The 26,591-nt window shown below is 43.3% G+C and overlaps 2 protein-coding genes across 10 annotated transcripts in view; one reads left to right on the top strand and one right to left on the bottom strand.

Annotated features, from left to right (window-relative positions):
- Window positions 1-26,591, bottom strand: part of CASK (calcium/calmodulin dependent serine protein kinase) — a 363,612-nt gene that overhangs the window by 190,096 nt on the left and 146,925 nt on the right. For all 9 annotated transcript variants that reach the window (XM_075912872.1, XM_075912888.1, XM_075912881.1 and 6 more), the window contains exon 5: window positions 25,530-25,602. In XM_075912872.1, coding sequence (XP_075768987.1) covers window positions 25,530-25,602 — 73 coding nt within the window. The remainder of the gene's footprint in view (window positions 1-25,529; window positions 25,603-26,591) is intronic.
- On the top strand, window positions 7,411-8,496 carry GPR82 (G protein-coupled receptor 82). The gene is given in 3 exon segments (XM_075923914.1): window positions 7,411-8,045; window positions 8,047-8,252; window positions 8,255-8,496. Coding segments are annotated over 3 exon segments (1,083 nt in total).

The raw sequence follows: 26,591 nt of genomic DNA, 5'->3' as shown, positions 1-26,591 counted from the left end.
GCTCTGAGACATATGAACTGCTCTATTAATGCTAGTGGATGTTTCCACCCCCTCCTCAGTGCTAGAGAGCCCATGGTATGTAGTAAACATGACAGTTTTCAACTGCTCATCCCAGTCTCAGCAGTGTGCTCTTGGTACATGCTCCCAGAACACCTGGGAAGGGCAAGCCTCCCGCCTGAAACCTGGTTCACATGATGGGAGACAGACCACCGTTGATGGCCAGGGCCCACCAAATCTTAGCACACACATGAATGTAGGGAGAGGGCTCAGACCCACCCCCAAGAGAGGCAGCCCTCTAGTCTAGACACTGGTACATACATACAAGGGAGAATGTTGGGCTGACAGGCACCCTGCACCTATTCTCACATGGCCCTTCTGCCACTCACCCCATCTCCTCCTGTCAAGTGTCTCTGCCTTCCTATTCCTCCTATCTTTCACCTGCTTAAAACAACTGCTTCCCCATCACCTGCCACCCATCCTCATTTATCTCTCTCCCATTGCTACAGCCCTAAAACTTCTCCCACATTCTCCCCTTCCCTCCCAGCAAACATTTGGATGTCTAATCACCCCATTTAAAAAAGGAAGTTACTTACCTTGTGCAGTAATGACGGTTCTTCGAGATGTGTGCATTGTGGGTGTTCCACTGTTGGTGTCGGGCTTGTCCCACTGCAGCAGGTTGGAGTTTTTCTAGCAGTGTCTGATTGGGCGATGCATGCACAGAAGAGGGTGCGTGCCATTTGTGCCTTTCCAATTCATGCTAATGGCCCAAATTCCTCTCCATTTTTGTGTGTACGCCCTATTGTGCGAGTGTCAAACTGAAGAAGAGGGGAGGAAGGATGGGTGGTGGAGCACTCACAGGGACACACATCTTGAAGAACCGGCATTATTGCACAAGGTAAGTAACTTCCTTTTCTTCAAGTGATATTCCTGTGGATGCCCCATTGCTGGTGACTATGTAGTGATAATAAACGGTAGGTGGGCTTTGGTCAACACTTATACATAGATGAAAGACTGCATTGCAACAGATTAACCTGTCTCCCTGTGTGTGAAGATTGCATAGTGTCTCATGAAAGTGTGACTGGATGACCACGTGGCTGAGCAGCAGATGTCCTTAAGTGGGATTCCCTTCAGGAAGGCTGCTGATGTAGCTACAGCCCAAGTGGAGCGTGCCCTAGGGGGCAAAGGGAGTAGCATTGGATGATGCAAGACATTATCAACTTGGAAATATGTTGCAATGAAAGTGGCATTCCCCGAGAGCTCTCACAACCTAAACAAATAACGTCTGTGCTTTGCGAAAGGGTTGTGTCAGGTCAATATAGCAGGATAGTGCCCTCTGGACATCCAGAGTATCTAGAACAGCCTTCTCTCGAGAAACATGAGCCTTTGGATAAAAGATAGGAAGGACAACAGGCTTATTAACATAGAAGTCAGAGCAGACTTTAGGCAAGGAGGAGTGGGGTCAGAGGAAGATCGTGTCTTTATGAAATACAGGGTAGAACCGTGTTGTGAGAGCAGCAGTCTCACTAACTCACCACGCCGACGTGATTGCTACTAAAAGTACGATCTTTGCTGTTAACAGTGAAAGCAAGCATTTGGCCAATGGTTCAAATGATGGTCTGGTTAGTGTGTTGAGTACTGACTTCAAGTCTCAGGTGGGATGAGAGGTCTGCGGGGAGAATTACGGTTAAGCAGTCCTTTAAGGAATGTTTTTGAAATAAGGCGTGCAAACACCAAGAACCCATCAATCAGAGGAGCAGCCTCTGTCAGAGTAGCTAGGTGTACTCTGAGAGAGGAAATTGACAGGCCTTGTTTCAGATGTAGGATGTAGTTGAGGATCATATGAAAAGGTGTGGCAGATGGTTGGATCCTGTTACTCACACCAGGCTGTAAAATGCTTCCATTTATAGAGGTAAGTATTACGAGTGGCCTGTCTACATCGGAGTAAGATACACTTTACTTGTGAGCATTATTTTCTCTGCTTCTGAGAACCAGAGAGGAACCACACCATCAGATGTAACATTTCCAGCTGAGGATGGAGAAAGGTGCCTCCATTCAGAGAAAAGATCTCGGTGGTTCGGAAATGGGTAAGGAGATCAGAGCAACATCTGATAAAGGTAGGGAAACTAAGTCTGTCTGACCCACGCTGGGGCTATCAGGATAACTCAGGCACTGTCTGACAATCTTTTAGAGGACCCTGGAAATGAGCAGAATCAGAGGAAAAGCATAGTAGAGGTGAGCATCTCACGTAATAAGGAAGACATTGCTCAGTGATCCGGGTCCTATACCTGCCCTGGAGCAATACTGGGGGCACCTGGTGTTCTGGTGTGTCGCAAAGAGATCTACAGATGGGAAACGCCATTGGTGGAACAGGCTGTGTGAGGCACATGTATGAATTTCCCACTCATGGTCTATTGCAAAATGTCCGCAGTAATATTTTTGACCATAGGGAGGTATGATGCAATGATATGGATGTTGTGGATACAATTCCAAAGATGCACCCATGCCTCTCACAGAGGGATTGAGAATGAGCACCACCACCCTGACGATTGATGTAAAACATCATGGTGACGTCAGTGAGGATGAGGACCATAGAGCCCCAGATGTGCTGAAGAAAGTATCTGCAAGCACTGTGCACAGCATTGAGCTCCAGCAGTTGATATGCAGCTGGGACTCGAGGACAGACTGTCTGCCCTGAATGATGTTGTGCTACAGGTGTGTGCCCCAACCAAAAAGTGAGGCATCTGTGGTAATCTGGGTAGATGGCTATATCAGGTGGAATGGGACACTGGCGAGGAGGTTCTCTGGATTGGTCCATCTCTGCACCAGAATAAGAACTGTTGGGGGAATCAAAACCTGTTCGCACTCCTGGTGTTTGGATGGGGTGTAAATTGAGGCAAGCTGAAGACACAAAAGTGCAGACATGTGCCGGACCTCATATGTCATGGTGGCTATATGGCTCATGAGCTGGAGACAGGTTAGTATTGTCACAGTGGGACTGGATGTAATGACCAAAACCAGGCTCCTTACGGTGTTGAAACGCTGGTTTGGAAGGTATGCTTGTGCTGTTGTGCAATCCAAACAAGCACTTATGACCTCTAAAGAATGGGGAGGGGAGGTGGAGGTAGGAGAGCATAGGGTGGACTTTTGTTTATTACAAGGCTGAGAAATTCAGAGAGACTCTCGGTAAAAAGAACCATGTCCTTTGTGTCTTATCAGGAAGGACCTTCTATGAGGCAATCATCCAGATAAGGAAAAATCATACTGCCTTTGCGACATAGGTATACTGCGGTTATGGCCAGGGTCTTCGAGAAGACTCTGGGGGCAGAAGTAAGTCCAAAAGGAAGAACTCGGTATTGGAAGTGCTCTGAAGCGACCCTAACTGGAGAAAACATTTGCGTGATGGGTGTATGGTTACATGTAAATAGGAATCCTGAAGGTCATGGGCTGCAAAGGAGTTTTCATCATCCAGTGCTGGGATGATTGACATGAGTGTAGTCGTTCTTGAACCATTGCTTGCAGATATATTTGTTTACAAGGATGGGTGTGCAAATGCCCGTTCTTTTCTCTTCTGTAAGGAAGTAGTTTGAATAAAATTCCCTCCCCCCGAAATTGATTGGGCATCCTCTCTATAGCCCCTGTGTGTAGGAGGTGCGCCACTTCTTGGAGTACAAGGGTTTCGTGTCAGTGAAAATCAACTTGCATGCCACTGGTTGCCGACCCCTTTGTTGGTGCTGAAGACTTGTTTGGCACCAGCAGTGCGTGCCATAGACTTGTCCAGTTCCCAGACTTTGGCTGTCTTCAGTGCTGTTGGCACTGGTACTGCGGGCTGTGCAAGCCTGTGTTTTTGGTTTCTCCACCAATGCAGCACGGGGGTGCCTGGTGCTGGAGGTGCCTAGCTTATCTCCAGTGCTGACTCTGGGCATTAGGGAGCAGGCTAGGGAGACCCTTCTTTTCACAGGTGGCTTACGTGAAGGGGAGCTTGCCCGTTTCTTGTTTATTGACAGCCTCTGGTTGCCTGCATTAGTCTCTGTCTGTCTGAGGCTCAAGAGCCTTGTCAAAATGTAACATGCTTAGCCTCAGCTCCCTGTACTTTGTGCACTCTGGCCGTGAGGCTACAACAAGGCACGCATTTCTGAGGAACATGTGCCTCATCCAGGCATTGAATACAAGACCCATGTCCATCTGAGGCAGGCACCCGGGCTTGACATTTGTCGCATTTCTTAAATCTGGGGGAGTCGAGCATTTTGTTTGTCCTTCCCCCTCCCCCTTTTTTTTCATTATTAAGGCTTCATGCTCTGTTTTGCCTAAAAACAGTCTTTTGCCCTGACATTTGTTGCTGCTGCTGGCTCTTTCACTTCTGTCTTTCCTTTGGCTCTCTTTTTTTTTTTTTTTTAAAAAGGAACTAGGGCAGGCATGTCCAAAGTCCGGCCCGCGGGCCAATTGCGGCCCGTGTTCCGATTTAATACGGCCCCCGCTTCTTCCTCCTCTCCTGACTCCCCGGCGCTCTTTTGAACTGGCGCGCCCAGCGCGCCGCCGTCGCCCATAGCCTCCGCGGTCCTAGAGCCTGCCCTGTAGGGCACGTCCGCAGCCCTGCTCCCCCGCTCGGCTGCGGGTTCACCCTGCCCACGGGCCGCTGGCGTGCCCTGCGCTCTCCGCCCGCCTCCGACCCTGCGGGCCCTCCGCCTTGGGGCTGAGAGTGCGGGGACGGCCCTCACGCATGTTCACTTCTTCAAATCTGGCCCTCTTTGAAAAAAGTTTGGACACCCCTGAACTAGGGGTTTGAAAGGAGTGCCACCAGGCCTGGGCCCACGGCGCACTGTCCCTCAGCAGCTTTTGAAACAACTATTTACATGTAGAATGAACAGTTTGTTTTTAAACTAGTAACTAATAGACTATGAACAACAGGAGAACAATTTTTAAACTAACTCAATTTCTTTTCTATAGGTAACTGAATAGGAGGAGAAGGATTGACCTCTGTCTGTGACCGAGGGCAGTAACAAAGAAACTGAGAGGAGTCGGGCTACATGCACACATTGCAAAGGCATGAACGGCATGTGCCTCCTACCGTGCATACATGTCCCAACCAGATACTGCTAGGAAAACTCGATCTGTGGTGCAAGGACGAGCCCACGACCAACAGTGGAGCACCCATGGGGATATCACTTGAAGAACACCACTTATATTACACTCCCCCAAAATTAACTCCCACCCCAAGAGACAGATTTTTAGTAACATACCTTCGAGACCTTTACCAGCTTTCTCCCCTATGTAGTACATGACACTTGCTATAAAGTGGGGGTCAGGATGAAAAGCTTACTGCCTACCCCCTTAAGTTATCTATCTTCAATTCAGTTTTTGATGTTACAAACCTTTTTGGCTCCATGAATGTCTAGAGCTGTCAGTTTACTTCATGATTATTAGGCTAAAATGAGAGCTAAAGTCGTGGTCATATGTACTTAAATCACCCAAAGTGGTTGTCATGCACATTCTGAGCTAACCCTCAAGTGAGGGAAACCTTTGTATCAGGATCAAAGTCATAGTTTGATCCTCAAGTTTGGGAGGGGGGAAATATACGGGTAGAATATGTCAACCTTAAGAAAAGTTGTGAAATGGAACAGACGGGGGAAGGGAGAACAAAGGAGAAAACTGCTCTAGGGTCAAATGAACTGTCCTGGGACCCAACGATTCTGTGCTCCAAGCTGATGCCACAGGGCCCTAAGCCCTTTAAAGCTTGCTGGAGCGCCATGCTCCGGGCAGCACTAAAGGGCTGCCTGGGAGAGACACGGTGCTCTACGTCCAATGCTGAGGGCTGCCTAGCTTGAGCTCCGCCTAGTCTTCCGAAAGCCCCAGTGCTTCCAGGGGTGTGGAGCAGGCCCCTGCTCCCACCTTGCCCAAAGGCCAGACAAGGCTGTCAGCCCTGCTATTCAACCCAGTCTCGTTCTTGATGGATACTCCCAACATGCTCATTCTCAGCTCCCCACCCGATGGTGAGGGGCAATGACAATCTCAGGAATACCTTGGTCAAATGACCTCAGATTTGGGTTATTAACTTTACTCCATGCCCCCTGAGGCTCACCTAATTTCAAGGCAATCCAAGTAATTTGGGGGATTTTAAAGCACTCAGAGGAGAGTAAAGCTTTAAACAGAAAGCTGGTCTTAATCTCAACTATAGCAGACCTCTATAATAAACTGATGAGTAATATTTAGATCCTTTTTCCTGATATTAAGAGACACCCCCTTCCTGCTGCATAAATGAATAAGTAATAAAAAGAAAGTAGTTTTCAAAGTGAGATGGACTGAAAAGGAAATGCCTCAGAAACATTTGGTCTGAGGGAGAAAGTACTTGCACACTTGTCAAAAGTAAGCTTAACTGTTAATTGGTTATTTGTTTCATCTGAGTATAAAAAAAAAAAATCAGTCAGACTGTGGGCTAACATGAACAGTTACTCTGGATTTACTTCACTTTAACAGTATAATTTGTCTCAGTTTCTCTAAAAATCCTGATAGATTAACAGATACTAAATGTGAACCATTACACAAAAGATAGCTTCACTGAGCATTACCAGAGCTGTAAGGAGTTTTGCACTGCATTTTTAAGCAGGTCTTTTTAACCTTTGTTTTCTGACATACTGTATATCTCACTTTCTGTATCTTCCTTTGTACCTTTTCTTTTTTGTTTTATATTGACTCCTCTCTCTACTGCATCTAATAACACTTTCTTATAAAATAAAACTATATGTTAAAAAAACTTATAATTTTGGAATGTGCTTGAAGTTTTTCCATGAATTTTCACCACAAACTTTCAATTCATGTGACCAACATTTTAGTGTACATCTTCAGTACTTAATTGCATGGAGGCAAGGAAGTGCCACTCTGAATTTCTACAATCAAAACTCTACCTTATATTTGTTTAGCACCTTTTGATTTGATCATACCAAGATAAGCTATAAGCAGATTATTACCATTTTATAATTCAGTATATTCGGGAATAGAGAGAATGAAGTGCTAGTTCAAGATTGTGAATTCCTGTCAGAATGTCAATTAAAATCTAGATTTCCTGAGTCTGAATCTCTATGTGCTATGTTATTAGACCAGGATTTATATTTCTAAGACCTTGGTATTTAGTAATATACTACTTTTGTAGCACCCATAGATCTGTGTGCAAAAGTTTCATGTCCATGCAAAATGAAATTGCAATCCTGTCATCTGGCAAAGTGTCAAGATGACAACTTCGAGGATGCTAACTGCTGAGTAATAAATATTCATGAGCCCGAGAGAAGGAACATAAATTGTTAGCAAATGTATGAGAACAGTAAATATTACAGCCATTAAATACGGATTACAAAAGAAAATAACTCCTGCAATTGTTTTTCAGATCAGTTGGCATTTCTTCAAGAAAAGCTGGGATTAATGAGAAATTCAACATGTCTTCTTCAGCCATCACTGGCTTCTACACTAGTTCTGCCAATTATCTACTCTTTCCTATTTACTACAGGCTGTTTTGGAAACATTACCTCTGGGTGGATATTTTCAAAGTACGTAGCTACAAAAAGAACACAGAACATCTATCTGACAAATCTTGTTATTGCAAATGTATTTATATGCATTATGATGCCTTTCCTCACTGCCTACTTTGCAAATGGCTATCAATGACCATATGAATCTGTGCTCTGTAACACAGTAAATTATTTTGGAACTCTGGTTATGCATACTAGTATGTATGTCAGAATTACAATTTTATGTTGGATTGTTGTAGGTCAGTATGCAATACTGATGAAAAATAATGACCACACACAATATTTTCCATCAGCTAATGAAAACCTCATACACAAATGTCTACTGGAAAAGTTTCATTAGCCAAAATTTGCTAAATACTTCTGCATCAGCATATGGATCATTGTACTGGGTGTAACCTTATCAAGTATAGTGTATGATTTTCATGCACAGCGTAATCAAGAACAAGTTGGCAGATGCTACCACTGGAAGACAGAATATGGAGAACTCAGTGGCAAGACCACAGTTCTTATTGCTACTACTTGTTTTTTTATTTTTCATAACAGTATTATTCTCATACTGTTCTCTTGTCAATCATCTGAGTAAAATAGATAAAAATACTTGCATTGGAAAGAAACATCTAATTTATAGCACAGTCAAAAGAAACATTTGTATCATCCAGCTTATCCTAATGGTCTGCTTTCTTCCATATCATATTTTCAGGCCAGTTTTTTATGCACTGCTTGTTACTGAAGACTGCACAGAATGAACTATTAAGTGGAAACAAAACTCTTTCTTTCTTGTCTTGCAGCTGCCAAAAGTAGTTTAGATCCTGTTATAAATCTTTTATTAGATAAAACATTTAAGAAGAGTTTGTACAATCTTTTTAGAAAATCTTCATCACAAGATCACAATCATACAGCTGATATTGGAGACCACACACGAAGCAATAAAATCTTAACTGGGCATACTTTGGGACAAAACCCTTTTTGCTATTCATAGCTACCTATAATAGAAGAATTCTTTCCATCCACAATGAAAATGAAATTTACAGATAAAAGATGAACTTGCATATCTTTTAAACTTTGCTATTGCTTGATGAACCTTGATACTTCCCACAATGCACTGTGCACTATGATTTTGCCTACACAAATTGAAAAACGGATTACATGTATTTGAACTACAGACATTGATTATTTCCAGCCCTTGGAGAAATCAAAGATAAGGAACAGATCATAGAATACTAGGACTGGAAGGGACCTCGAGAGGTCATCAAGTCCAGTCCCCTACCCTCATGGCAGGACCAAATACTGTCAAGACCATCCCTGATAGACATTTATCTAACCTATTCTTAAATATCTCCAGAGATGGGGATTCCACAACCTCCCTGGGCAATTTATTCCAGTGTTTGACTACTCTGACACTTCGGAACTTTTTCCTAATGTCCAACCTAAACCTCCCTTGCTGCAATTTAAGCCTATTGCTTTTTGTTCTATCCTCAGAGGCCAACATGAACAAGTTTTCTCCCTCCTCCTTATGACACCCTTTTAGATACCTGAAAACTGCTATCATGTCCCCCCTCATTCTTCTCTTTTCTAAACTAAACAAACCCAATTCCTTCAGCCTTCCCTCATAGGTCATGTTCTCTAGACCTTTAATCATTCTTGTTGCTCTTCTCTGGACCCTCTCCAATTTTTCCACATCTTTCTTGAAATGCGGTGCCCAGAACTGGACACAATATTCCAATTGAGGCCTAACCAGCGCAGAGTAGAGAGGAAGAATGACTTCTCGTGTCTTGCTCACAACACACCTGTTAATACATCCCAGAATCATGTTTGCTTTCTTTGCAACAGCATCACACTGCTGACTCATATTTAACTTGTGGTCCACTATAGCCCTTAGATCCCTTTCTGCCGTATTCCTTCCCAGACTGTCGCTTCCCATTCTGTATGTGTGAAACTGATTGTTCCTTCCTAAGTGGAGAACTTTGCATTTGTCTTTATTAAACTTCATCCTATTTATCTCAGACCATTTCTCCAGTTTGTCCAGGTCATTTTGAATTATGACCCTATCCTCCAGATTAGTCTCAACCCCTCCCAGCTTGGTATCATCTGCAAACTTAATAAGCGTACTTTCTATACCAATATCTAAATCGTTGATGAAGATATTGAACAGAGCTGGTCCCAAAACAGACCCCTGCGGAACCCCTCTTGTTATGCCTTTCCAGCAGGATTGTGAACCATTAATAACTACTCTCTGAGTACGGTTATCCAGCCACTTATGCACCTACCTTATGGTAGCCCCATCTAAGTTGTATTTACCTAGTATATTGATAAGAATATCATGCGAGACCATATCAAATGCCTTACTAAAGTCTAGGTATACCACATCCACTGCTTCTCCCTTATCCACAAGACTTACCCTATTAAAGAAAGCTATCAGATTGGTTTGACATGATTTGTTCTTTACAAATCTATGCTGGCTGTTCCCTAGTACCTTGAGATATTAGATCAAAGGTAATAATGTGGCTCTCCTGTATCATCACATAAATAAGCCAGCGTTTCAGGTATAGAGCTCTCTTAAATCACCAGGACAAAAATTAAAACAAAACTAGGCATGGGTAATTTCCTCATCTACTGGAGTGTCTCTCTTACATGGACTGAGAAATGAAGTGGACAGGAAGTACAAGGGAGATTAGCTATATTCTAAGAACTCAAATATCAGACTAAAGAAACATTCTTCCTTTTCTTTACTTAGATATTGTCAATTACTCTAGGAATGGTATTGGAGCACTGGGTGGTACTGAGGGCTGGCTTCCCCTAATGCCTCCCCATTCATCTGAAATCCTGCCTCTTATGGGGGGGTCTGGAGCCAAGTCCTCCTTCACTGTCCAGGGACCAGCAAAGTCTGTTGCCAGCTCTGCATGAGGACCCACCCTAGGCCTCAGTGGAAGGAGACTTAGATGAAGAGGTTACTCATTTTTGTGTAGTAACGATGGTTCTTTGAGATGTGTCCCCATGGGTGCTCCACTCAAGATGTTGGGTTCCAGCCCGGCGCCGCTAGTCAGAGATTTCCAGAGCCGTAGCCAGCCAGACTGTGCATGCGTGAAAGCAGCACACGGCATTCGCGCTTTTGCAACATCTCGTGTTCCGGCCCCCTCTGCCAGTTCCTCTCACTGCTTGGTCTCTGAAAGAAAAAAACCAGAGAAGACCCGAAGCGGGGAGGAGGGCAGGACGTGGAGCACCCACGGGGACACATCTCGAAGAACCATCGTTACTACACAAAAGTGAGTAACCTCTTCTTCTTCGAGTGGTCCCCGTGGGCTCTCCAGTCAAGGTGACTACAAAGCAGTAACCCAGAACGCACTCCGGGTCAGTTATTCTCTACCATGGTTAAGACCGCAGAGGCTACTGCAGCATCCGAAGCCCACCTCCTACTTATGGCATGTCGACGCGCAAATGTTACACTAGAAACCCAGGTAGCCGCGCGACAGATATTGCTAAGGGGGACTCCCCTTGCAAATGCCATGGAAGTTGCAACTGCTCACGTAGAGTGAGCCCGAGGCATAGAGGGAAGAGGCTTATTGCAGATAGAATGACAAGTGGTAATACAAACCGTAAGCAGCTTGGCAATGCGCTAGGTGGAGAGTGCCTTGCCCTTGGATCTCTGTGCCGTTGATGTGAACGGCCAGTCCATTTACCGCCATTGGCGGGTCCTGTCTATGTAGAAAGATAGTGCGTGCCGGACATACAGCGTGTGGAATAAGACGTCCTTATTTGAAGAATGAGGCTTGGGATAAAATGCTGTGAAGACAATAGGTTCTTTAATGTGAAATGGAGAGCAGACTTTGGGAATAAAGGCCGGGTGTAATCGTAGTGTTACCATGTCTTTGGAAAAAGAAGTGGGGGGATATAGGCGGTGCCATCAAAGACCCCAGCTCACTCACTCTTCGTGCTGATGTAATTGCAAGTAGAAAGACTGTTTTCATGGTTAACATATGCAGGGAAACCAACGCTAGTGGCTCAAAAGGAGGGTACATAATGGTGTCTAGCACAAGGTCAAGATTCCAAGAAGGGGGAGGTGCCCTTCGTGGTGGGTATAAGTTCATGAGCCCTTTAAGGAACCTCTTTGTAATTTGATGAGAGAAGAGCGAGGAACCCTCTATTGGAAGGTGGAAAGCACTAATAGCTGCCAAATGCACTTTTAAGGATGACAGTGCAAGTCCCGAGTTTCATAGGTGCAGAATGTAGTCAAAAACATGGTGCAGAGGAGACAGAAGTGGTTGTACGTTATTCTGAAGACACCATTTGGAGTATCTCTGCCATTTCGCAAGGTAATTATTTCGTGTAGATTATTTCCTGCTATGCACCAGTACCGCTTTGACCTTCTCAGAACAAAGGTTTTCTTCTCCCCTTAACCACTCAACAGCCATGCCGTCAGATGTAACGACTCGAGTCTGGGATGTAACAGTGAGCCTCGTTCCTCAGAAAGGAGATCTCGGTAGAGAGGGAGGGGGTACAGCAGCTGTATTGACATTTTGTGCAAAAACAGATACCAGGCTTGTCTGGGCCAGGCTGGTGCTAGTAAAATGACGGTTGCCGTCTCCACTCTGATTTTTTCCAATGTTCTGGAAATGAGGGCCGTGGGGGAAAAGGCGTAAAGGAGTGCCCTCTTCCAGTTGACCAGAAGTGCATCACCAAGGGAGCCTTTGCCGACCCCTGCTCTGGAGCAATATAGGTGACACTTCTTGTTGTAGGTCATCACGAAAAGGTCCACTAGCGGCATACCCTATTTCTGAAATATCGCCCGAATCGTGTCCGTCCTTATTTCCCACTTGTGGTCCGTGGGAAAACATCTGCTGAGGGAGTCCGCAATTACATTGGCGGTGCCAGGTAAGTATGATGCTGTTATGGTGACGTTGTTCTGTACGCACCAATTCCAGCACCGCACCACCTCGGCGCATAGGGAGCGTGATCATGCTCCTCCCTGCCTGTACACATAATACATTGCCGCTATGTTGTCGATCAATATTCTCACTGTGAGACCCTTGATGTGCGGGAGAAAATGTTTGCATGCATAGAAAATTGCTCGGAGCTCTAACTGGTTGATGTGAAGACACCTCTTGATGAGAGACACCATTTCCCTTGAACTCGTTCATTGGCCATGTGAGAACCCTAGCCGATGAGGGAGGCATCCGGCGTTATTTGGACTGATGGCTGTTGTCGGTGGAATGGAACCCCCAACAAAAGGTTTTGAGTTTCTGTCCACCAACGCAGAGACCTTCAAACATGGAAGGGTAGCCACACCATCTTGTAAATGTCGTGCTTCGCAGAAACATAGACCCTCGACAACCAGTGCTGGAGGTTCCTCAGATGGAGTCATGCGTGAGGAACTATAATGGTGGCAGCAGCCATGTGCCCCAGGAGATGGAGGCAATTGTGAATAGAGATATTCCCATTCCCATTGCATATGGTGATGAGGTCTTTGATTGCCTGAAACCTCTCCTGCGGTAAGTATGCCCTCGCCATTAGGGAATCCAGCTTCGCACCTATGAACTTTATAGTTTGTGTCAAGTAAGTGTTGATTTTTGTTTGTTCAGGAGAAGCCCAAGGGAGTCGAATGTGCCTTCGACCATCGCCACCATCTGTGATGCTTCTTGCTTTGTCGAAACTTTTATCAAGCAATCGTCGAGGTACGGGAATATTACCACTTGTAACCGACACAGATGAGCCGCCACGACAGCCAGGGTCTTCGAAAAAGCCCTGGGCACTGAGGCTAGACCAAACGGCAGAACTCAAAAATGATCGTTGTTTATTTCAAAGTGGAGAAAACGCCTGTGCGCAGGATGTATGGTTATGTGGAAGTATGCATCCTGTAAGTCGAGGGCAGAGAACCAATCGTATTCGAGGGACAGGATTATGGAATTTAGGGTTACCATTTTGAAGCGCTGTTTGTGGAGATGATGATTTAGGCAGCATAGATCAAGAATGGGTCTCCAAACCCGTTTTCTTTTCTGTTAGGAATTACCTCGAATAGAACCCTCTTCCCTTGAACTGATCTGGGGCCCTCTCTATTGCTCCGATGGTGAGGAGAAGATAGGCTTCCTGTCATAGGAGGCCATCGTGAGATGGGTTCCTGAAAAAGGGACAGGAAAGGTGGGGTGGTGGGGAGGAATGGTAATAAAGGGGATGGTGAAGCCGACCTTTATGACTTCCAGCACCCATTTGTCCGATGTTATTTTGACCCATTGGTGATAATAGGGTCATAAACGGTGATGGAAAATGGGACCCGTGTGTGCAACAATGATTGGAGGAGTTTGCATGCCCTCGACAAAGAAGTCAAACTTGCTGTTTAGAGGCAGGCGTGCCAGATGCTCTAGCTGGTTGTGGGCGTCTTCACTGTGGCTGCTGTCTAGGGCGGGATTGCTCAAATGTGCAGTTTTGCTGTCTACAAGACTGGTAATCATACCGTCTCCGGTACGGGAAATAACGATGACGGCGAAATGGCAGGACGTACACCATTCTAGTGTATAGAATGTCATTCTAGAGTCTTTCCCAGTATAAAGTACCTCATCTGTTTTCTCTGCGAACAATTTTATCCTGTTGAACGGAAGATCTTCCACTTTGGATTGCAGCTCCTTGGGTACCGCTGCTGTGGCGAGCCAGGACGAGCATCTCATGGACACTGCTGTTGCTACTCCCCGAGCCGCCGTGTCTGCCACATCCATGGCTATCTAGAGGTTTGCTTTTGACAATCCTTCCTTGAGGATTGTCCGTAACACCCGTTTGTCGGACTCCGATGTTCTTTGGACCAACTCTGTGAGCTTAGCAATATTATTGATACTATGGTTTGCTAACAGGGCTGCATAATTCACAATATGGAGAAGTAGTGTGGCCGATGAGTATACTTTTCGGCCAAATATATCCAATTTTTTGGCCTCCTTGTCCGCCCCTACATTTTTTAACTGCGGGTTCTTAGCCCTTTGTAGAGCCGCATCAACCACCAAGGAGTTTGGTTGGGGATGGGTAAAAAGAAATTCTGAGTCTTTAGATGAGATGAAATAACGCTTTTCCTCTGGTTTTGAAGTTGGAGTGGTCGATACCAGGGTATGTCAAATTTCTGCTGCCGACTGGAGGATCGCCTCATCAATAGGGAGAGCGACCTTAGATTGTTGCTTGGGATGTAAATTTTTCCACAGCTTAAATTGTTTCATCGGTACGTCTGATATTGGATGTCCTGCAACTGTGCAACCCTCCTAAAAAGATCCTGAAACTCTTGTGTGTCGTCTGGAGGTGAGGAATCCCCCACAAACACAGCATCGTCCAGGGAGGAGGACGAGATATTCTGCGGAGATATAGGATGTGGGTGTTTGTTCATATCAGAAATCTGCCCCTCTTCAAGCTCCAACAGTTGAACTAGGGCCGAGAGGGTCTCCGGACGAGATTGTACCCTCTGATAGTCCTGGGTCGGAGGTGATTGCCGTGTACCGTAAGAGGTATGGCAGCAGCAAAGATGGGAACGGGACTGCGATCTGCCATGACTATAAGATGAACGGTGACTCCCATGGTCAGCATATTCAGGGGACGATCGTCGTGAGGAATATCTACTAGCGTGCCTCCTATGATAAGATCTCAGAGGGGAGTAGCTAGGGAAGCGAGATCTGTGCAATGATCCCTGGTGGTAATAGGAGTACCAATTATAGTGATCAGAGTGGTGGGACACTGATCTCCATCGCAGAGAGCGCAGTGTGTGGCTGTGAGACGCTGAGTAATCTCCGATCTCCAGTGAGTGACGCGGCGAGAGGGAAGGTTCCGGGGGAAAAAGACTGGTGACGGAGAAATTGAGTGCCTTGGCATTGATTTTCTGGCAGCCTTTGTAGGGACTATCGAAGTTAGGACTGTGGGCATGTTCTTTGTGGTTGTGTGGGTGCACTCCCCTTCTTCTGATGGCAAAGAACGGAGGGAGGAAGGAGGGGATTGTCTCTCCTTCTGCCACACACTGCTACCATGCCAATGCGCTGGGGTTCCACGCGGCACTGTGGGCAGCACCGTCTCTGCTGGGACCGTTGATAGAGTGCGACCTATCAGTGTCGGCTCGGCACCATGCGGGGCGCTCACCCATAGGGGCCCATTCGGGTTCCTCCCTCGGAGCCGGCTCCGGTGACGGCTTGCTGCGGCTCATCGATGCTGCTTCCGTTGCGGCCAGACTCTGTGGCTGCGCAGTTGTTGCCGCTTCAAGCACCTCCGGCGGTGCTGATCACTCGTGGTGGTACGTCGAGCGCTTACAGGGCGGTAGAGCCGGTGCTGGTGCTGATCGGCTCAGAGGTGTGGGCATGTCAGATTGCGCCCAATGTGATTTCTCCAGCTGTTTGGTCACTCCGGACGTACCCGGCCTGTCTCCATGACTAGTCCGGGACAGGGGAACAGCTGGTAGAGAGTGTGTAGGGGAAGTTCTCTTCTTTTTTGTTACCAGTGCAACAGGCAATGATGCTCTCCTGTTTTGTCCTGCGGGTGATTCCGAGTCGGGAGCGTCAGATGGCTGTAAGGCTTTATTGCACAGCAGGAGTTTTAAACGCATGTCTCTCTCCCTGCGTGCTCTCGGAGTCAACTTAGCACAATGGATGCACTTCTGTGGTACATGCGATTCCCCTAGGCACCTGATACATGTAGCATGCCCATCAGATGCGAGCATCGCGTCCTTACACTGTGAACACCATTTAAATCCCAGTGACCCAGGCATACTGATCCAATTATCAGATTAACTATATACAGCAACTAAATCTAATAAACTAAAGAATACAATAACTATAAAATTTGTGTTTTTGTTTTTTGCTTTTTACAAGAACAATACTACTACTAACTAGCTACTAATCAACTATCTATAAGAAACTAGAATTAAACTGGTTTTTTTTTTTCTTTGGAGGATGGCTATTTCCGAGGAGATAAATGGCACTCCACCAGCAACCGCGGGCGGTTGAGAGGAACTGGCGGGGGGGCTGGACCGCGAGACGTTGCAAAGGCACGAACGCTGCGTGCTGCTTTCGCACATGCGCGGTCCGGCTGGCTACGGCTCTGGAAATCTCCGACTAGCGGCGCCGGGACGGGACCCGACACCTTGAGTGGAGCACCCACGGGGACCACTCGAAGAATAGGTTTGTATTCAAAGGGTGGGAGTCTCATGGGGTGATCAACTTCTGGTCTTATTCTTGCCTCGCACAGGGAGCATGGGATGAGATTACACAGTTATGCCCACAGTGTTGACAAGGGATTGATGGTAATTACTAACCTATGGAGGTAAGAGGCCCACAGAAATAGGAAGAAATCTGGAAGCTGGAAAGTTGGATATATTGTTTTAGATGTTTTCTATAGTTTATTATAGAAATCCTCATGTGGAGCCCATTCATAACAGTTGTGTTCCTTGGATGATACCAAGCTGCAAGGGGTTGCAACTGCTTTGGAGGATAGAACCAAAATTCAAAATGATCTTGACAATGTGGAGAAATGGTCTGACATAAATAGGATTAAGTTTAATAATGACAAATGCTAAGTACTCCACTTAAGAAGGAACAGTCTGTTTAACACATACAGAATGGAAGTGACTGTCTAGGAAGGAGTACTGCAGAAAGGAATCTAGGGGGTCATAGCGGACCACAAGCTAAGCATGAGTCAACAGTGTGACACTGCTGCAAAAAAAAGCAAACATGAGTCTAGCAAACATGAAACATGCATTAACGGGAGTGTTCTGAACAAGACACGAGAAGTCATTCTTCCACTCTATTGATTCTATTTTGGGGGAAAAATTGTAAGCAGCTATGCACAACCCCTACTGTTAAATAAATACTTAATAATGAATGTATGTGGTGAGACCATCAAAAATTGGTCTCACCACACAGATTAATCTAAGATATTTAATTTATACAAGAATTATTTTAACCAAAGAGATTATTTTTATAAGTATATAACAAAAAGACTGCATCAAATAAATATGTATAATATTCTAGCATATCTTAATGTATACAAAAATTAAGTTAAAGCAAAACCGAGAACAGAAATATACACACACCAATGTAGCTAAATTCAAGTACTAGCCCAGAGATAATCATCCATTAATGAATCTGCCACTACAGGTCTCCATCTAGTTTTAAGTAAATTGTGTGGTTTAAATAGGATAACACTGACTCTTTGCCAGATTAGCCATTTAATGAAGAACAGAACAAAGGCATTTAACAACGTGACAATACAAATTAATGGATAATCAACTGGTAATCATCATACAGTACAACCCTAGCTGTAATGCAGCTTGCCTATAGGTTTCTCAATGCAGAAGTCTGATGATCATGGAGAAAAAAAAACTAAAAAAGTAAGAAGAAATTTTAAAGCAATGACATACCTAGGATCTTTATATTTCTTATTGTAATTAAAAGGCCATGCACCACTTCTTCCACCATATCAATTCACAGTAGGTAATACAAACCCATTGCAAAATACAAAAGCATGACAGAGTATATTCAGCACTAACTGAATATACATTTATTGTTACTGTGTAAAATGAACAGCAGCTACTTTTAACTGCAATCTCACACAGGAGTTAGCAATACACCATCTCTTTCAAAAACAGTATCTGCATAATGAACAGTTTAAAAACGCTAACATTCAGTAATTTAATTTTTCAGGTGTGTTGACAAACTCATTTATCCTCTAGCACAGTGGTTCTCAACCAGGGTACATGTGTTCTTGGGGATACACAGAGGTCTTCCGGGGGGAGGGAGAGAGAATTAATCTAAATATTTCCCTAATTTTACATCAGACTACATAAAAATCATGTGTAAAGTCACTACAAACTAAAACTTCATACATACCATGAATTGTTTACACTGCTTTATATACTATAAACTTAAATATAAATACAATATTTATATTTGATTTATTTTATGATTATATGGTAAAAATGAGAAAGTAAGCAATTTTTCAGTAATAGCATAATATATTTTTGTTTCTGATTTTGTACCCAAGTAGTTTTTAAGTGAGAGGATAGCTGAGGGTATGCATGACAATCAGAATCCTGAAAGGGGTTCAGTAATCTGCACTAGCTAAGAGCCACTGCTCTAGCCTATTACATGAATTCTATTACTATCATCACACAGTATCACAGCCAGTGCAATAAAAGTTAGGCAATGTCTGCTGTTAGTTCTGATAACTTTTTTGTATGTGCAAAAGTCCAGATTTTGTGGACTTTTGTGGTTAAACTGAAATCCATGGCAAAATCCACGTTGATTTCAGGGGTGCGGTGTCAGAATTTCACTCAGGATGAACACAAACACAATTTAAGTGTAAAAAAATATGCAAAGTTGGAATAATTACATTAACAATGTCTTAATTGATATCCATAATGAAAACAATTTCACAACTTTAATACACACTCTTAAATTTGATTATATTCCAAAAAAAGGATTAATGTTAAATTTGCTTAAGATAGTGGAATTACACATATTTACTAGAGAGAAGAATTTCTTCAGAGAACCTTTATAATAGTGGTACATAAGGCAGAAAAAATATTAAGCTAGATTTCAAGTCCCAATATCCAAGACTTAGACTCCAAGCCTAGCCGTACAAAAAATATACAACGTATCAATCAAACTTTAAACATATTGTTTAAAATAATTGCACACATCATACTTTCTCTTTTCCCCCTGCTTTGAGTTCCTCCCTTATCTGCTTTCCCTTTCCATCTGAGTGCTTGCCCATTATCAATTACCCAGTATCAGTTCTCTAAAACTACAAAATGCAGTTAAGCCCTTAAAATAGAACGTGTAAAAATATATTGAGAAATTCCATGTCTGCTACAATGGCTTCCAGACCAAACATGTTGCACCCATATACAAACACACACACTTTTCTTCACAAGGGTGTTGTGAAAATGAACGTGTCAGTCTTTATGAAGATACTACAGAAAAGATTACAAGGAAATTATTAAGTCTGTTTTCAGAACAGGATTTAAATAATGTGCACCAAGTAAGGCCAGTAACACTGAACCATGTGAAGAATACAAAATACAGAGTGGCTGTTTATTAAGTGAGCTTCATCCAACCTGTGCACTGAATGAGGCAGGGGGCCTGTGGGAAAAATATTATACAATCATGTTATTAAATACTTCATTACAAAGCAAATAAACGGGGGTCAAATTACAGTCACATAGGGAACTTTAATTTTGCCATTTCCTACCTTTTGAGTGCTTGACTTTGCAACTTCAGTGTTCTTTTAACAGTTTGTGTGTAATTTAATACACACACACACACACACACACACACAAGATTACAGTCTTGATCTTAAAATGTAATAATCTTCAGAAAACAAAGTCTCATATAGTCACTGGTATGAGAACCACTCAGGTGCCTGATTCAGCTTGTGGGGAAGCACATGTGCTACGCAAGCCAGATCCAGCATACAGCCTCAGGGCTCCTCGCCCCCCCACTCCCGCCCCCCTGCAGCAATCTGGCATTTCACTCTAATCTTGTGCGGGGAGGAGGAGGAGAACACGAGGCTGGAGTGCCAGGCAAGCAACAACTCAAGCAGTTCCCCATTGGATCGCAGAGCCTCTGGGCCTCAGACCCAGAATTAGAATTGGGGCCGGAGGCAGCTGGATGGGAAGCGGTGCGGATAGGGAAGCAGCAGAGCTCGCTGAGTGCCCTGCAGCTGTCCCCCACCATGGCTGCTGCTTCCCCTTCTGACTCTGCCAAGGCTGGGGGGAGGGACGCAGAGTGATGTGATGATGTCACTATCATTCTGCAGGAAATTTTATTTTTCCTCCTATTCCAATATGACTCAATATAACTGTCAAGACTTAGAATCATAGAATCACAGGGATGGAGGAGACCTCAGGAGGTCATTGAGTCCAACCTCTGGCTAAAAGCAGGACCAATCCCAACTAAATCATCACCTAATCTTCATTGGCCTTTGTCAAGCCAGAACTTAGAAGCCTCCAGGGATGCGATTCCACCACCTCCATAAGTAACCTCTTCCAGTACTTCATCACCCTTCCTAATGAAATAGTTTTTCCTAATATTCAACCTAGACCTCCCCCATTGCAACTTGAGACCATTGCTCCTCATTCTGTCATCTGTCACCACTGAGAACAGCCTCTCTCCATCCTCTTTGGAACCCCCTTCAGGTAACTAAAGGTTGCTATCAACCCACCCCTTCTCTTCTTTAGACTAATTAAGCCCAAATCCCTCAGCCTTTCCTCATTAAGTCATGTGCTCCAGCCTCCTAATAATTTTTGCTGCCCTCCACTGGACTTTCTGCCATGCATCCACATCCCTTCTGTAAAGCCCCCCCCCCCCCCCCCAAGAATTGGACACAATACTCCAGATGCGGCCTCACTAGTGCCGAATAAAGGGGAATAATCACTTCCCTAGATCTGCTGGTAATGCTCCTCTTAATGCACCCTAATATGCCATTAGTTCTCTTGGCTACAGTGGCACACTGTTGACTCTCATCCAGCTTCTCATCCACTGTGATCGCCAAGCCTTTTCTGCTGAATTGCTGTGTGATGAATTCATCTCATTCAGATATGTAACTCCGAAAACTTCATGGTCACAAAAATATCAGCACTCAGTACAATGTGCAACTTTTGTTATTGCATAATTCATCCTTTTAACTGCCATAAGTGTTGAATGTGTAAGAGAATTCTTCTATAACTTAGTAATATAAACACTATTTTCAACACTGTCTGACTCCACAATCTTGTTTCTCTCATTGACAGCTGAAATTTACAAAGGAATACTTATATTTTTAAAAAAAGCTATATCTCTAACAGTTATGACTTGGACAAGAGTCTCCCCAACTCATCCAAATTTTAGAGAAGATTCCAAACTTATTTAAATTATGAGAACATATTACTAAATCTTGGGGCAAGTCTTCATGCCTGGCATCTGGGACATATTTTCAATTGCTGCTTTGCAGACTTCACTGTGAAACATCTGGTAGACTCAAATATTGTTAGTGGATGAATTTCTTTCCACCATCCTTTCTGGGAAGCCCATCAAAAAAGGTCAATATCTATGGTGAACAAAAACGTGTGTAGCATGCAGGTATATAATAGTAGTAGAGTGTTTTATGCACAGCAGCACAACTGATTAAAGTTTTAACAGTTTCTGTGCATCTTAAATATCTGCAACCTTGAGTGACTGGTTTGTGCTCAAAATCACTGGCATTTGTTGATACCCCTTACTACATGAAATAAAGAAGACCGCCACAGACTATCCACTCTTACTCCCTGGAAAGGCAACGTGGCTGCATTACGATGGGGGAATAGCACACAGCACTGCAGATATTCTGAATAGTACTGCTGCTTATAGAATGTTGGGAACACGCTACCATAATTTAGACAGGGCAGGGGGCTAAGTTACGGTAATGGCACTTGAGCCCCAGAACAGGCCAGAATCAGGAGAGTATAAAAGTGGCTTGAAGCTACGTTAGCCCAGTACTGCCTTCAGGCTGCAAGTTCTCTTCTCCACCACTTAAAGGCACAACCCAGGCCTTGTCTACACTAATGCTTAAGTCAACATAAACTTTTATTCAGATATATGTAATTTGCATTGAATTATAGCCGTGTACACGGTGCTACATTCACAGGAGACGCTCACAGGTTGACAAAGCTTCTGTCTTTGTTAAAGTGGATTAATTACATTAACAGGAGCGCACTCTCCAGTTGACTTCCCACCTCTTCACCAGAACTGTTAAAATCAAAGTTGCTGTATCAACTGCAACAGAAGCACTAATTAAGTGCAATAGTGAAGACAAACCCTTAGAATCTGATCCTGGATGCATAAGAGGTGTTGCAACTTTTAGGCCCTGTCTACACTGGAAAGCTGTACTGTTTTAATTATTCCAGTATAGCTAAAGTGGTACAATTGTCCTAGTGTGAATACAGTGATGCCAGTATAAAGCATAGAAATAATCTGGAGAAGCAGGGAGGTATTTCCCCACTCTCTCCAACAGAAGTGAGGTATGGGGATGCACGAGGGGTCATATGTCATTGTCCCACTCCAGATTTCTGTGAATGCCAAGCTGGTCTGCTCACCCTGCTGCCCTTCCCATGCAGCATCCACCCCCTCCAGCATGTTTCCAGCAGCCGGGTCCCAGTGGGGAACAGAGAAGGCAGAATGGAACCACTTCTGCCAAGGATGGCCATTCTAGGTTCCTGCCTCTGCAGTTGGACACCATCTTCTGCCAGGTTCTACTGCCTGTTGTCATCATCCTCTATAGGCATTATTCATGAATATCATCCTGATTCCTATACAACAGGGAATACTTGTGGAGGAGACAGGGATAGGATAGGGGAAGAAGGGGTAGGATGGGGCTGAAGAGGTAATGAGGAAGAGGGAAGGGAAGGAGGAAGAGAAGGAGGTTGGGAATGTGGTGGGGGGAGGGGTAAGGAGTGGGGAGAAGAAAATAGAGGGGATGGCAAAGAGGGGGATAGGGAATATGTGGGAGGAGGGGAAGCCCAGCATGCAATGACCCCTTTGCAGCAGGAAGTCCAGCAGAAAGGCGACTGCATCAACACCTGGAGGAACCACAGCAATGACATCACTGCAACAGCCAGTGCAGTAGTGTCTGTAACTCCTGCACACAGGTTGCTACAGAGGACAGCAAAATCAGGAGGTCTCCGATTAAGCCAACCTGTCCCCTCCTCCAGCACCGGCAGCCAGGTACCACTCCAGGCAGTGGGAGCGCTAACTCCTTTCCCCAGTATAGTCAAAGTACACCTATGGTATAAAGGAGTCTTATACCATCACAGTTATTGGAATATCTATACTGGTATAATTGCATCAACAATAGAGCTGGAACCAATATGACTGTATACTTTTTTAAAATCATATCTCTAGCTAACAGTTACACTCAACTTTCACGTGTACACCAGTTTTACTGAGTTGTGATGCTAGCTTCCTATTAAAATATCTATATAGTGACACCTAGAGCTCTATCCTGAGGTACTGCAGTTAACAATGCGCACAAATATTTATTCCACTTAATTATACCTTGTAGCTCTCTATGGCAAACTTTATTTGAAATAATATTGCTCAGTCACCCAGTTCATCTGATCATTTTGCAGTTCTTCATGCTCCTGCATAGATTTTACTAATTAGATAATTGTGTTGTTGCTCACAAATCTTGCCACTTTCCCATTTATCACTTTCTAGATTTACAAAAAAAGTTAACTTTCTGCATTAAGGATGTTAAGGACTAGTCAACTATCCGATAAGCAAATACTTATCTGATAGTCAAGTTGATTAGTTGATTCCTGCCCCTCCCCTTGCTGCCTCTATCAGACAGAGGCAGCAAAGAGGGAATATTTCAAAGCAGCAGCACCACATGAAGCCTGGGTTACAAGTGCCATGTGGCGCTGCTCCTTTGAAATGCTGTAGCGGCGCCTGGAATCAGCTGTGCAGTGCAGAGCCTGGAATCAGCTGTGCAGTGCTGCCCCTTTGAAATACCGTGGCATTTCAAAGGAGGAATGCAGCAGTGCCTATCAACTAGTCGAATAGTTGATGGAAAGACCATCGACTACTCGACTAGTAAATTAATCGATATTTAATATCTTTACTCTGCATATCCTTCCTGCGGCTCCCCTTGGCTGCAAATGGTGGAACTGCATCCATTGGGAACCGTGAGCTCCGTGGTCGCGGAGCCGGTAAGTAAACAAACTGGAGAGGCCAGTAGCAGCTCCCTCTGAGTGGGTCTGAGGACCACTTTGAGGAACACTGAATTACTACATTTCCAAATAGATTCTTTAAGAACTTTTTGGGGGTAAAATATAAATTATATTCACTGGCAGATAGCAACACTAGTAATGTCCAACCAACCATGCAATCTATTGATATATTATAATACACACAATTAAATTCAATAAAAACACTGCTGATTTTGATGTTTTTGAAGGCAAGACGATATGAATGAATATTGGATATTTTACTGAATCTGCCAATCTGTGTTTTACAGTTTTTATGTCAATCTTTCTCCCTGAATACTAAAAACTAAGTTTGGCCAAGGAAACAAAGATTGAGCAGATAATACTATCCTTGGGAATCTTGAAGGTGAGATTAGTGTTATGCACAACTGCTATTCTTTATGTCCTGTATTGAATTTTTTTTTTTTAAATCAACACACATTCATATGAATGACTTATTCTGGCTTTAAAAGGAATATAGCCAGGACCCTAGGAATTTCACAATTCTGGGGCCAGCGGCGCCACCTCTTGCCCATTCCTTTGCCATGGAATACAAACTTTTTCATTCCTAGCTAACTGAAAACATGTATAGATTCAGTGAAAATGAATCCAATGTAGTTTTTCTGAGTCTGCATATTATGTAAACAGTAGCTGTGAGAGCTGTGAACTGTTCCATTCATTTCAATTATTTTTTAAAAAAACCCTGAAATTGAGCAGCTACTATTTAATTGTTAAGTTATTTCAGGCCTTGTCTACACCTACCACTGCAGAGATCGATCCCCAAGGAGTCAAGTTAGCAAGTCTAATAAAGACCTGCTAAATCAACTGCTGATGACACTCTCACTGACTCTGATTCTCCACCGGAGTGAGAAAAGTAAGGGGAGTCGACAGGAAAGTTTCTCCCATCCACTCCCTGCAGTGGATGCAGGGAGATAAGATAGGTTGAGTCCAGCTATGCTATTCACGTTGATGAAGTTGTGTACCTTCTTCTTTTCCAAATACTGTATGCATATGTAAATGATCTGTTGATAACTGGGGAAATACTAGAAGAATGTTTTAAATTAGCTGACTAGCTTTAAAAAAGTAACATAATAGACATTTCCTTTAAGCACAGACATTTCTGGATAATTTAGTTTTTGCTGGACACAGTCAATAAGCAGTCAAAATGATGAAATCAAATATTCTTCCAATTTCACTTTAATTTATACAATTTAGTAAATCTCAATACAAACTCCCATCTTACCCTAAATTACAGAGTTTTCAAAGTAGGCAAGATATGTTTATTGTGGAAGTAAGAAAAAACTTACCTTTACATCCCTGTGAATTATGTTATTATCATGACAGTAACGTAGAGCTTCCAGTATCTGTCTCATGTAATGACTGTAAAAACAAAATATGTCTAAGACCACATAACACATTTGCAAAAAAATACTATATAAACATAGTGCATTACACGTTTGAAGCCTCCCACCTACAAAACTGTCATTACAAAAATTATATTTAAAATACACAATTGTAAATAAACCAAGTGTCAGAGTGGGGGTTATGTATTCTGAACAATTAATAATAAAATGTTTCTAATAATTCAGAGGTATTTTGAACATTAATATATATTTTCCCTAGGAAAACACCCACCCACACATTTAAAAATGTAATTCATAATAAAGTAGGCTTATGAAGACAAAATAGGATACAATATTACTATTAAAGTTCACTTTTTCCTAATATTCAATTATTTCTACTTATTCAATAAAGAAACAGAATCATTGGTACACAATGAACACAGTGTACAGTAATGCATGCAAATCAAATAAATAAACAAAAGATCAAAATACTGTGTAAAGGACAACAGTTAAGGTAGAGAGGAAAAGTGAAAATCAACTAGTCAGGTAAAGGATCATTCAGTCATTTACAACAAATACATTGTGTGTGAAATACTCTTGTGCAGACAATACATATAAAAACGAACTGCCAAACCCAGGAATAAATTCAATAGATACTATATTTACTTAACTATAACCTCAAGCAGAATTCATTTCAGGAGGAAGGACTGTATTTTAAACATGAAATCTAGATGCAATGTCACATTTTTATCCCTATGTAAAAAAAAAAAAAATGCTAGTAATAGGGCAACAGGAATTCTGTAGAAATTTATGAAATTCCACAGATCTTTTTAGAAAATGTGCATGGGAATACATGTGGGGAAACTGCAAAATATTTCTGAACAGCACATTCTCTCTGTCTCAACTCATAATAGCTCTTTCACTGGTACACTGGAATGACAAAATAAATCTCAAATTTTCAAATACAATTCAGTTAATTTTGGGGTCTCCAATATCCACAGGGTGCTAAGCATTCATTAATTCAAT

Source organism: Pelodiscus sinensis, chromosome 1 (genome assembly GCF_049634645.1).
Source record: "Pelodiscus sinensis isolate JC-2024 chromosome 1, ASM4963464v1, whole genome shotgun sequence".
NCBI lineage: Eukaryota > Metazoa > Chordata > Testudines > Trionychidae > Pelodiscus > Pelodiscus sinensis.
Note: the sequence above shows the minus strand (reverse complement) of the source record. Positions and strands in the feature narration are given on the sequence as shown.